Raw genomic sequence first — 13,144 nt, forward strand, 5'->3', positions numbered from 1 at the left:
TTGGTCATTTTGGTCAGGTGCCAGCGAGGTTACCTTTAGCTTCTTAACCCTTTACAGGTGAGAGGAGCTTTCCCCTGGCCAGGAGGGATTTCAAAGGGGTTTACCCTTCCCTTTATATTTATGACACGCCCCCCAAATCTCAGCTAGGGTGAAACACTGGCTGGGATTTCTTCCTGGAGCTCTAGGAAAACAGAGTTAATAAGACACATGCATCTCTAAATATACTACCAAGTACATAAAGACTAACAATATTTTTCACATCTCAAGGACGATTTTAACCAGTTGATTCTGGGAAACTTTCACGGGAGAGTGCATCAGCCACTTTGTTAGAAGCTCCTGAGATGTGTTGGATGTCGAAATCAAAATCTTGGAGAGCTAAACTCCACCGAAGAAGTTTTCTGTTAGTTTCTTTGACGGTGTGAAGCCACTTTAGTGCAGCATGGTCGGTTTGCAGGTGGAAACGCCGTCCCCAAACATATGGGCGTAGCTTTTCCAGAGCGTAGACAATGGCATAACATTCTTTTTCAGTGACTGACCAGTTGCTTTCCCTCTCAGACAGTTTTTTGCTGAGAAACACTACAGGGTGGAATTCTTGATCAGGTCCTTTCTGCATTAAAACTGCTCCCACACCACGCTCGGATGCATCTGTGGTTACTAGGAACGGTTTGTCAAAGTCTGGGGCCCTTAGTACAGGGTCAGACATGAGTGTCGCTTTAAGCTTGTTAAAGGCCTTCTGACACCTTCCGGTCCACTGAACAGCATTTGGCTGTTTCTTTTTGGTTAGGTCTGTCAGTGGGGCAGCGATTTGGCTGTAGTGCGGTACAAATCGTCTGTAATAACCGGCCAAGCCTAAGAAGGATTGAACCTGTTTCTTTGACTTTGGGACAGGCCACTTTTGGATAGCATCCACTTTGGCCTGTAGGGGGCTGCCAGGAGGGATTTCAAAGGGGTTTACCCTTCCCTTTATATTTATGACAGTGCTGCTGCCTGACTGGCTGCTACCTTTATAGGACCCCTAGTCAGTGAAGCCCCGCCCCCTAATCAGGGCTCAGCTTCTCTCCCAGCACAAAGCCCCTACAAGCCTCTACACATACAAATACTACCAATACAAAGCCAAACAAACACAAATACCTTCTCCTCCAACAGAACTCCCACTCAAACTCCCCTGTTTGCTAGCTCCTGTGCTGCTGCAGCTGTCTGTGCTGCTGCCTGACTGGCTGCTACCTTTATAGGACCCCTAGTCAGTGAAGCCCCGCCCCCTAATCAGGGCTCAGCTTCTCTCCCAGCACAAAGCCCCTACAAGCCTCTACACATACAAATACTACCAATACAAAGCCAAACAAACACAAATACCTTCTCCTCCAACAGAACTCCCACTCAAACTCCCCTGTTTACAGCTCTGTTTGCTAGCTCCTGTGCTGCTGCAGCTGTCTCCTTGACCTTGTGCAAGTCCCCTTTGCCTCTCTGTGCCTCAATTTTCCCATCTCTAAAACGGGAATAATGATACTGACTTCCAATTGTAAAATGCTTTGAGATCTACTGTTGAAAAGCACTCTATAAGAGGTTGGTGTGTGTGTGTGTTTGTTTTTCTCCAAGTTCCTGCAGCCTGTATAACTAACTGTACAGAAGAGACATACACACTGTTCCAAGGTGGAAAATTTACTGGTGTCCTTTTGTTTTCCTTAATCTTAAAGATAAGTAGTTCAGACTGGAAGTATATGGCTACTCTGTGTGTGGGGGAAAAACACAAAGGACAGCACAAAATAACAAGTACAATATGCATCATAACTATGTGGCAGTTTGATGGTCGAAGATGTAGTGTCTGATTTTATTATTTATTATTTTTACTGTTCCTGACTTCAATGGATTCAAAGTTTTGTAATTTTGTAGGTATCGCCATAAAGCAAGTCATTTTCTCACATGCATGCTTAATTAAGTATAAACCTAACTGCTGATGGATAGACGGATTTATGACCATTATAACCCCTTGTGGGAAGTAAAAATGGATTGCTTTTTAATGTCCTAGTGTGCTATAAAATGGCAACAACTTAGTCTCACTGTTCAATTCCAGCAAAAGGGATTTGCTATATGGTTGGCATCTTTGGTGCCTCTAGATTGAATGATTAAACTAATCAGCTTCCATCAGTTTCATCTGTTTAGGTTCTGGGAGAGGTCTCCTTGCCTTGTGATGGTGCAACTGGATTGGTTGTTCTTGGAAGGAGGGGGAAAAAATCATTTCCATGGACCATCCATCACAAAAATGAAGCCTGAGGTCTAATAGCTGCTAATGTGCTTTGCAGGGCTGGAGCCTCTCATTGATAAGTTTTGCTTTCAGGCTGCAATGCGAAGCTGTCTGTGTGTCACTGTTAATACACTGACATTTTCAGAGGTCAGGTAACTGGAGAGGGTGAATTAGTTATTTTAAATCAAGCTCCAGCCCCAGCTGAATAATCAAGCTGACTGTTTGAAAGGGGGATTATGGGAATCCATTCTGGGGGGGTGAGTGTGCCTACAGAGGGGGAATGGAGTTTTTGAATTTGTCAGTAACTATTATGGGTGAAAAGTCTTTCAGTATCATAGAATATCAGGGTTGGAAGGGACCTCAGGAGGTCATCTAGTCCAACCCCCTGCTCAAAGCAGGACTAAGCCCCGATTTTTGCCCTGATCCCTAAACGGCCCCCTCAAGGATTGAACTCACAATCCTGGGTTTAGCAGGCCAATGCTCAAACCACTGAGCTATCCCTCCCCCCAATATAATAGCTATGTTATTCCACCCTGAACTGTGAAAAAGAGTCTCTCCTGTCTGACAGTGGTACAGGTATCATTTCTTTTTCAAGTATAGGGTCAATTTCTATTCCCTGAGGGAAGACTGTATACACAGACTTGGTGCAGGGTGATCCACTGTGGATGTGGTAGAAATATTACCACCAAGCACTTATCACAACTTTTGGGCTGCAGTAGTTCTTCAATGCAAAGGGATATGGCCAGTGGATCTACCTAGCCATTGACCATTAAAGTATCTGCCTCTCCCTTGCAACAATGAAGAAATAATCCTTGGGGATCACAGCTCTATGGGCAAGACATCAACATCTGTTTGCACCAGTCCTCTGGCATCCTATGTCCAGGCACAGTCAACATAGATAGGTTCTGATGCCTTCAAGGCTTTCCATTCCCACACAGGAGCAAGCAGGATTAGCCCCATAGGCACAGATAAATCCCAGTGGGGAAGCTGTCCTTATAAAGAATACCACCCCGTTTTATGGCAATAGACTAAACCTCTTACCATAGAGTTACTTTAATGTTTGGGCAATTGCTGAGCACGTCTAAGCATTTTGTTGTATAAGGGCCACTCCCCTAATGACAAAGCACCCTTTCAGCATGCTGTGTTCTCCTCTTTAGCCTACATAGGACTAGTCTGAGATTAAATATTTAGATGGCAAGCTCTTTGAGAGAGACTTTTGTTCTGTGTTTATACAGTGCTTAACATAATGGGGTTCCCTGAGTGGGGCTTGTAGGTGCTACCACAATAATAAATAACAGTGAGACAGAGAACGTACAGTAATGTAATAGGCAAGTGATTTGAAAGCTGAAATTAAAACATTGAAAGACAAATAAGGGGAAATACTGGCTTCACTGAAGTTGATGGGAGTTTTGCTATGACTTCAGTGGGGTCAGGATCTGGCCGATATTCTTTAATTCTGATGTCTGCATTCCATGTTGGCAGGCAGAATGTATCAGAAGGAGAACGATACTGTGTGAAATACCTTCAATGGCAAATGGTTTCCCCACTGTCAAAAGTTTGCAGTCAGCATCTATTGATACTTCATAATCTAAGAGTGCTTTATCCATGATGAAGGCATCTAGTTTCTCTGGATCATGCCTGTATTCAAGATCAAAGTAAGAAAATAGAATCAATACGAGCAGCTGTACAGTTGTGTTCATTGATACAGAAGCTATTGTTTCAGGGGTGGAAACCAGGAATATATTTGATCTAGTTCTTAGGAAGCTTCCGATATAAACCCAACACAAAACCAAGCCAAAACCTACGTTATAAGCCCAATAAAGACGAGGATCAGGGGCTATTGATATAAACACAGAATTGAGTTAAATATCAAAGACTGAAAGGTTCATGTGCAGAGAGGTTGATCTGGCTCACAGAATATCCTTATAAGGACCAGTTCTGTTCACTTGACATATCATTGACTTGGAAAAAGGAAAGTGCAACAGGGTGAGAATCAAATTGAGTTCCTTGCACAGTAGCACAAAGACCACAGGGGAGGAAACCAAGAATCTCTAAGGCTGTCACTCAGGCTCGGTTTCCTTATGCTGCTTCTAACATCTACCTACACTATCGTAAAAGTTAGAGCTGGGCAAGCCCTATGAAAGGTTTTCCATGAATACATGCTGCTATTTTAAAATGAATGTCCTTCATCCAGGCTTCCTTTTCTCTTGTATTTGTATTCCATGAATATTCAGATGACTGAGTTTCATTGGTATGAATGTTTTATGGAAAGCAAATTTGAAAGTACTGAAAGCATGTGTGGAAATGTGCACCATGTGTTCTCATCCAATCAAAGAAAAAAAAACAAAAACCAAGTGCCCAAATCCCCAACTGGCAGATATCCACTGGCTTCTGTGGAACTATACTGAATTACATCAGCTGAGGATGTGGCAAAGTTTTAGGAGTTAATTATGCAAACCAATCAGAGCGCCAGAAAAATTATTAAAAAATATAATCACAGGCAATTTGTTATACAGATCACCATGGGATCTCAACTGTGGGTAATGATGCCCATGATTGCAGCCTCCTATCTGGTAATGTATGTAATCAATTGCAAAACATTGTGAGTGAAACGCATTTGAAAGCACACTCCTTTCTGGAAGCATGAGGACTGATGGTGGAAAATTATAAGGCTGATCTAATGTCACTAATGTTCTTATTTAAATGAATAGCTAATTCCTTTATAAGGAATCTCTGTTTGGGGCAATCCACCTATTGCTATTGTGTGGGAGACACTGAGATTTCTAATGTTTGTTTTTATCAGTACTTTGCACCTGGCTCATGGATAGTGCCCACTGCCTAATGAATCTCTTCCAAGCACTGACACCTGCCAGGATTTATTTTGCCACCAGTTAGCAGCAGAAGGGTCATCTTGGCACTGTAGTTGCAGTGGAAAGGGCTGCTTTGCCTGAGGACAGCTATTCATGCTGTCATTGTTACTTTGGCACTTCTCCTTTCTAGTGGTGGAGAATGAGCTTGTGCCTTCTTCACCGTCTCTAGCATGCCAGCGCAATGCTGCTGATGCCTTTGAAAAAGGAAAATCGGATACGATCCAGGCAAGCAAAGTTTGTTACCCATTAAAAAAATATACAAAGCAAGATGAATCTAGAAAGCATGTACAGAGGACACTCAGAATAACTAAGACCCATTGAAGTAAATGGAAAGCTGTCCACTAGCTTCAAGGAGCTTTGGACTAGGGCCTTGGTGCAGCCAAGGACTGTGAAATTAATTGCTCTTTGATCAGCCTGTTATCACACGAAGCTAGCATGCAGAGACTCACTTCAGGTGCTCCACTCCATCAGGAGTTGCAGGTACATTGTACCGTCTCATGTACTCATGCATCTCTGGGAAGCTCTGCCTGACATAATCTTCAGCGCTGCTTTCTCGCACAGTTCCAAAGCGGAATCCCTGGGAAGGGTGGTGGAACTAAGAAATAGGAAAAGACAGAGCAGCCAGTAATTTGTCTCACTCACGTTGAGTAACCTCCATTCCAGGCCCACTCTTCTGTGCTCTAAAGACAGCTACACAGATTTTACAGATGTGTTTTAATGGGATCATAGACACCATCATAGAGACGCATACCATCTTCAGGACCAGTTAATGTCAGCTTACCAGTTACATACTCTTAGGATCTGCTGTAGGGTTGTGAAAAAATTTCCCCTTGAGCCAGAGACCACCCCATATCCAGGTGGCGTTCAGTTCTGTTCTCTACTTGAAGCCCAGCCTAGGTTTGAGGAAAGGGTCATGAGAGTAATTTAAAGAGAAGGTTGAGGGGTGACTTGATTATTGTGACTGCATGAAGTGGAAAGGGAAACAGAGCAGAGCTGTGTGAACCCTGTGGGAGTTGTGGGGTGGGGTGTTTGGAGGGGGAACATTCATAGAGATTCTTAGATTTCAAAACCAGAAGGGACCATTGTGATCATCTAGTCTGACCTTCTGTATAACACCAGGCCCTAGAACTTCCTCAGAATAATTCCTAGCTCGGATCTTTTGGAAACGCCTCCAATCTTCCTTTAAAAATTGCCAGTGCTGGACAATCCACTATGAAGCTTGGTAACTTGTTCTAGTGGTTAACTGGCCTCGCTGTTTACAAATTTAAGCCTGTATGTACCTAAGTGGGGAATACATATTTGCTAATGGGCCCTTCAATCTAGCAGAGAAAGGGGTAACATGATCTAATGTCTGGAAGTTGAAACTAGACAAATTCAGACCGGAAAGAAGGCTTAAATGAATCAAACTGTACTATAGAACCTCTGTGGATAGAAATTCCATGACTAATGAATAACGAGTATAGCAGTAGGAATATACGACCGACTACCTGACCAGGATGATGATGGTAATTTTGAAATGCTCAGCGAGATTACAGAGGTGACAAAAAACAGAAGACCCAGTAATAATGAGGGATTTCAGCTATCCACGTATTGACTGGGTACATGTCGCCTCAGGATGAGATGCAGAGATAAAATGTTCTAGTCACCATTAATGTCTGCTGCTTGGAGCAGCACTTGGAACCCACAAGGGGAGAGGCAATTCTTGATTTAGATCTAAGTGGAGCACAGGATCTGGTCCAGAGAGATGAATATAGCTGAATTGCTCGGTAATAATTAAACATTTAATACATTTACACATCCTTGTAAGGGGAAAGTGCCACAGAAATCCACCGCGGTAGTATTTCACTTCAAAAAGGGGAGCTAAACAAAAATGAGGAAGCTAGTTAAACGGAAATTAAAAGGAACAGTCACAAGAGTAATATGCTGGCAAGCCGCATGGAAACTATTTAAAAACACCATAATGGAAGGTCAAACTAAATGTGTACCCCAAATAAAACACACACACACACACAGAGTAAGAGGACCTAAAATATGTCACAATGGCTAAAGAGCATAGTAAATGAGGCAGTTAAAGGCAAATCCTACTGAGGAAAATAGAAAGGAACATAAACTTTGGCAAATCAAGTATAAAAGTATAATTAGGCAGGCCAAAAAAGAATTTGAAGAGCAATTAACAAAAGACATGCAAACTAACACAGGACATTTCCCCCCACTCCCCATCTTCACATAACACAAGAACCAGGGGTCACCCAATGAAGTTAACAGGCAGCAAGTTTAAAAGAAACGTAAGGAAGTACTTCTTCACACAATGTACAGTCAGTCTGTGGAACTCATTGCCAGGGTATGTTTGAAGGCCAAAAGTATAACTAGGTTCTAAAAAGAATTAGATACGTTCATGGAGGTTAGATCCATCAATGGCTATGGTTAGATGTTGCTTTGACATAGCGGGTCAGGCTGGAGATCGGGCTCTCCAGGGCCTTCCCCTCCCTTCTCCCCCCCCAGACATCACCCCCCCCCGCCACAGCTCCCGCCCAGGTAGCCCAAGCCACAACACCTACACGGCTACTTTTAGAGCACTATCATAAACCCTGTTAGCATGAGTCTGTCTACACAGACTTGGAAGGTCACCCCCACATGCAGTGTAGATATGCCCAGCGGCCAGTACCAGCTGCGTTGGTCTGTATTCTGTTGCTGTGGGGGGGGGTCTCTGAACACCTCATGGTTTTGGTAATTTTATAAAGTGCCAAAAGGCACGAGTGGCAGGGATTGGTTGGGTTGGTGGTTTGGTAATACATTAGGGAGCCTAGTGTTGACAGTTCAACACCAGCTCCAGTCATGAGTCTCTGATGACTCTTTATGAAACGAGTTAGAGGGCTCAGTCCGTTTCCAAGCAGACAGGTGTCCACATTACATAAACCAGTCACCACCGGGAGCCCTGATTGGTGATCTCTTTCGGCATGGTTTAGGGGTCAAGGATGGGCATGAAGACCGGACTACTCTCCAATCCTTCAAGGAAGAGTGGAGGTATTTGGTAGGTTTTATGTGGAAGACTGTACTGCTGCAGCTCCTGGAGCATCTGCTCCGTGGAAGAACTCAGGGTATCTGTCGCCGGACCTCTCAGAGCGGAAATCGTTCACAGACATGCTGTCATCTGTATCTGTTTTTTTTTAAAATTCATATGTGAATTCAAAATAAAATGGGTGACATTCAGCCCCATGCAGAGAACCAGCCCAAGGCCCTATTTTGAGGATCAGTGGGACTTCACTGGTGCATAGGGCTTGTGCTGACTCTGTATATGGGTGAATTTCACCCAGTGTGAATTAAGCTTTTCTATACCTCCTTTTCTTGGATTAATGCTTTTCATTTGCTAAGTGTTTGGCAACAATTAAGTTTCATAACACCTGTGAGAGAGGTAAGTCAGTCACCTCATTTTAAGGGTGGGGAAACTCAGACTGAGAGACCGAGCGTTTGATTTGCAGAGTACCTAGAACTTTCAGGGAAGTCAAGTGAAGTTGTGTGTATGGAGGGGGGGACTATCTTCTCTGTTTCTTCAGGTACTGCCTGACTCCAGGAAGAGGGAGCTCCCCATCCCCCTCACCCCAGGCTCTCTGCCTTCTTCAGAGTTTAAGGGAAGAGAATACTGCTAACTCCAAATTAAGAGTCAACAGCAGCTCTCTTGCAATTTTTAGTAAAGAACCTTATGTGAGGCTTTGGGAAGAGTGTACCCATGAATTCCTCCTCCACACAAGGGAGGTTTCATAGTACTTATGCATGAGACATTAAGTGTAGCTGACTTCAGCAGAACCGGACTCTGCACAAAGTGCTGTCACATGCACAAAATTAACTTGGAAAAAAATATTGTTTTTCTCTAATCTCCTTCAGGCACAGGAATGTTAAGGGTTTTGTGTCTCTAAAGTAGCTACAAAACTGTTGGATGAAAATCTGAATTTTTTTCAAGTTGACAGTATACCTTTAATATTTTCTTTTAGTCTTCTCTTGAGAAAACGCTGCACCTTCAAAGTATCTTTACATTTGTTGCAAACTCTTGATATTTTATTATGGCTCTCACAAAATGTGGTGTGCTTCCTAAAGTCTCAGCTGCTGGAGTCATGTGATGAGAGAATCTCACCTTTCATTTTAAAAAAAGCTTCCAGCATTGATGGTTTCAGAGAGAGGCAAGAAAACATGACCTTTAGAGACTCAAAAAACAAATGGCAAATAAAATAACCCAAAATGTAGTATTTTTTTTTAAAAAAAAATTCTTATTGCACAAGAGCAAATTTGGCATAAGCAAACTTTTGCATTCAGCTTGGCAGATTGGCCAAGTTCACATTCTGATTAGGAATTTGCGGCTTTCTGATGATCACATGCACTCTATACCTATTATGCTAAATGAGAATTGAATGGAGAAATATAACAAAGACATCCAGTGAGGTTTGGGGGCAGAGAGAGGACACTTTCTAGTAGAACCTCTTTGGTGAGAGGGCTCACTGGTTGCATGGGGGCACCAACCTAGTGCCCTCTGGTGGACCCTTCAGGTATCTAACAGGAAGTAGGTTAGGGAGGGATATGGAGTCTGAGATTTAGAGACTATCTTGAGTGAGAAACTAAATCCAGTTTTATCCAGGATGTTCATGATGCAATAGTTTAATGAAAGCACTTCTCTGGAACCTGAGATTTCCTGCTTCCTCATGGGTACTGCAGGCATTCTGCATAAAGGACATGGCCAACCGTGAGTGAGGCTGGTGGATCTTGTCCTTTGACCACAGCCATTTTAAACCCAGGGAAAAGTTTTATGTTAAGTGCTCAGGTAGGTTATAAATCAATTGCTTAAATGTAAATTACAGTTAATTACAAAGCAATGAGATGAATTTACTCTCTAGCTATTTTAAGTTTAGCAAATGCTTTAACAATATTTGATTAATGGGCTGCAATAACTGCCTCACTGAGTCTGGGTAAGATGTTATGCATCTTATTACTTTTTCAGATCTACATTTTTAGCACCGTTTGGTTTTTAATCCGCTGCTGAAGCGACGTAAATGATTTCACGAGCCCTTTATTTCCAAAAAACTGCTTAAACATCTATCTGTGCCCCCTGTTATACAGTCACAGAAATGAGGTATACAAAAAAGGGGTTACCTGCCATATAGTAGAGCAGGGGGTCTCAACTTTCCTTTCTGAGGCCCGACCCACATCCCCCAACTTGCTATAAAAACTTCATGGCCCACCTGTGCCACAACAACTGTTTATTCTGCATCTCCAGTAGATTAAAAGTGAGGGCTGGCATTAGGGAGTAGCAAGCCAGGCAATTGCCCTGCAAAGCTAAGTTGCTCGGGCTTTGGCTTCAGCCCCACATGATGGGGCTCGGGCTTTGGCTTCCCCCATGTGGGGCTCAGGCTTTGGCTTCAGCCCTGCACGATGGGACTTAGGCTTCAGCTTTCTTCCCTGAGCCCCAGCGACTCTAATGCCGGCCCTGTTCTGTAGTTTATTTGGGCAGACCCCCCCCAAACCTGCTTGTGGCCCCCCACGGGACCTCGGACCCCCGTGAGAACCACTGTAGTAGTGCACAGAAGTAATCATGACATCCTGCAGTGACAGCTAGGTGAAGATAGCTTCACCTTTTAGCAGATTATATAACACTACTTTCAGTTCAAGTTGGTTGAGGAAAAACAGGAAAAAATGGAGAAATGTCCCAATTTTCCCATCAAACTTGGAACTTTTGACAAAAGATACCATGGAAATTTTGAAATTTGAAAAATTTCCACCAGCCCTGCTTCCAGCTATGTCACTCTCTGCCTGGAATCTGGTGTCATGGCCACTTCATGCATAGGCAGAACTCCCGTAGATGCCTACAGGACATCTGCCGCGAGGAGGCTGCACGTCTTGGACAAACTTTCGTCAGTAGTTGTTAAAGCTCAGCCGCTGCTCTGTGCTTCTAACCCGCCACAGCTGTAGCGTGTGGCATACTGTGAGGCATGAACATTTTATTAGAACACTGGCATTTCAAAGTGGATACACTGGACCTGAAAACCAGGGCAGCGGTGGAGGTGAGTGGTTGGCCTCATACAATAGACACATTAACAGGTTGAGCGCTGCCAAGACCAGGGCCAATCTTATTACCTGTAAAAACCTAATAGAATGGGGCTTTGTATTCTCTGCTATCATAGCAAATGCTGTCTCTCTTCTGTGCGGGTACCAGCGCTGGGCAAAAGGGTGGAGAAAAATACTGCGGAAATCTAGGCAGGTTTTTACTGACCAGTTTACCATCATTTTACATGTTTTGAGTTGTGTGATTGTGTGGGGGTGTGGGGAGGACAGCAGCTTATTCACAATGAAGCACTTGACTATCTTGGAAAGGTTCATGTGAAAATTCATGCTCATGACTTGTAGCGGGGGAGAACCATAAACAGTCACCATGTTTAGGACACAGTGTAGACGTGGCAGCGGCTCAGAAAGTGTCTCATGGGTCCGGTACAGGGCTTGAATTAAAGAATCACCTTCATTCCCTTATCAAAACAGGTGCTGGTGGGGCTGAATTGCCGATGGAGGAGGCCGCCTGCCTCGGCAAGAGAGTTGTTAAACCTTAGTACATTTCACTTATTTTGGAATCTACCCGGGCCAGATCCTTGGCTGGTATAAATCTGCAGAGCAACACTGAGTTCAATGTGCAGTTATCCCCAGGGCTCGTCTGCATGGCCAGTTAGAGCTTGGCAAGCTAGTGTGCTGTAGATTCACACCTCCAACAGGAGCATGCGTGTAAGGAGGGCAGACTTTGTGCTTATCATACAAATACTACTGCTTTAATTATACGCTCCTCTCTACGTCGAGCGCTGCAGAGACAATGCCGCTAGGAGAGTGCAGGCTGAGGAATCAGTTCCTGACCTGACCCATCAGGGGAAAAGAGCGCAGTGCGATACAGCAGTGGGACACTAGCAGCAAGCAGTCGATGTTAACATTGCAGCTCGGTGATTATGGACACATAATATCAGCATGATGAGCTTGGTCTTTTTCTGCTGCTTTGCAAGGCTGGAAATGGCAAGCTATTAAATGCAAGCACTTAGAAAAAAGAATAAAGAGGAAATATGTTGTTACTTCCAATGGACCATATTCCTGGCTCCAACAACACCCCAGTAGCATAAAGCACCATGGTCAAGCTGCCTTAAAGAGGCATTAGACTGGGACCCTGTACCTCATCTCCCCATTGATGATATGCTTTGCTTTCTCCCACCCTTCATCTGTCATGCACAGTGAACTCTTCAGGCAATGATGGTTTCTTACGCTGTTTGTACAGTGTCCAGCACAACGGGGCCCCAATCTCAGCTGGAGTGTCTGGCTTTCTGTCCCACAGATCATAATAACAGTAAGGTGCCTTATCAAACCTGTAAGTGGTTAGACCTTAGTGCAGAATAACATACCATGAAAGTCAGTCAAACGTTATAAAATCCTGATGCTGCGACACATGTGCCTTGCAGTGTCAATGAAGGGAATAACTAGTGCTTCACTTTGCTACTAGACCAATGACCACTTGGCTGAAAATAAAGCCATCGGCTTCTAGCCATCAGTGACCTGAGATTTCCCCATTGCTAACAACAGAACATGGCATCCTTGACAAATTAGTGCTGCAATGGAAGAATTTGCAATTAGTTTTTGACCGAAAGTTGGTTACACTGATTGTATATCATAAAGAGTTTGCCTTATTGATGCTTTGCTGCTGATACAGTGGAGGGTTCAATCCTGGAACTGAACGTTCACTCTTTCCTAAGGCCTAATTTCAAACTAGGCCTTATCTAAATTAGGTTCCCAAATCCCACACGTAGGCACCAAATAAGAATGTAGGCACCCAAATGAAAAAAGTAAGGCCCAGATTTTCAAAGGTGTTCAGCGCTCAGCCGCTCTCATTATTCTCAATGGGCGGTGCTGGGCTCTTTTGAAAATCTGACCCTAATGGATTGAATTTCCCATCTTCTCAAACCGCATCAAGCCTCCGGTCTTGGCTTGGCTCCCAGCAATCCTCAGGTTGGCAATATCTGGT

At 43.8% G+C, this 13,144-nt stretch overlaps 1 protein-coding gene across 1 annotated transcript in view; it reads right to left on the reverse strand.

Moving 5' to 3' along the window:
* The window catches only part of GRIN3A (glutamate ionotropic receptor NMDA type subunit 3A), a 98,908-nt gene that overhangs the window by 33,241 nt on the left and 52,523 nt on the right, over positions 1 to 13,144 (reverse strand). The window contains exons 4-5 of the mRNA XM_073345715.1: positions 5,562 to 5,707; positions 3,765 to 3,880 (exon numbers count right to left, since the gene is read on the reverse strand). Coding sequence (XP_073201816.1) covers positions 3,765 to 3,880; positions 5,562 to 5,707 — 262 coding nt within the window. The remainder of the gene's footprint in view (positions 1 to 3,764; positions 3,881 to 5,561; positions 5,708 to 13,144) is intronic.

The sequence above is a fragment of the Lepidochelys kempii genome, chromosome 5 (assembly GCF_965140265.1).
Source record: "Lepidochelys kempii isolate rLepKem1 chromosome 5, rLepKem1.hap2, whole genome shotgun sequence".
In the NCBI taxonomy this organism is placed as follows: Eukaryota; Metazoa; Chordata; order Testudines; family Cheloniidae; genus Lepidochelys; species Lepidochelys kempii.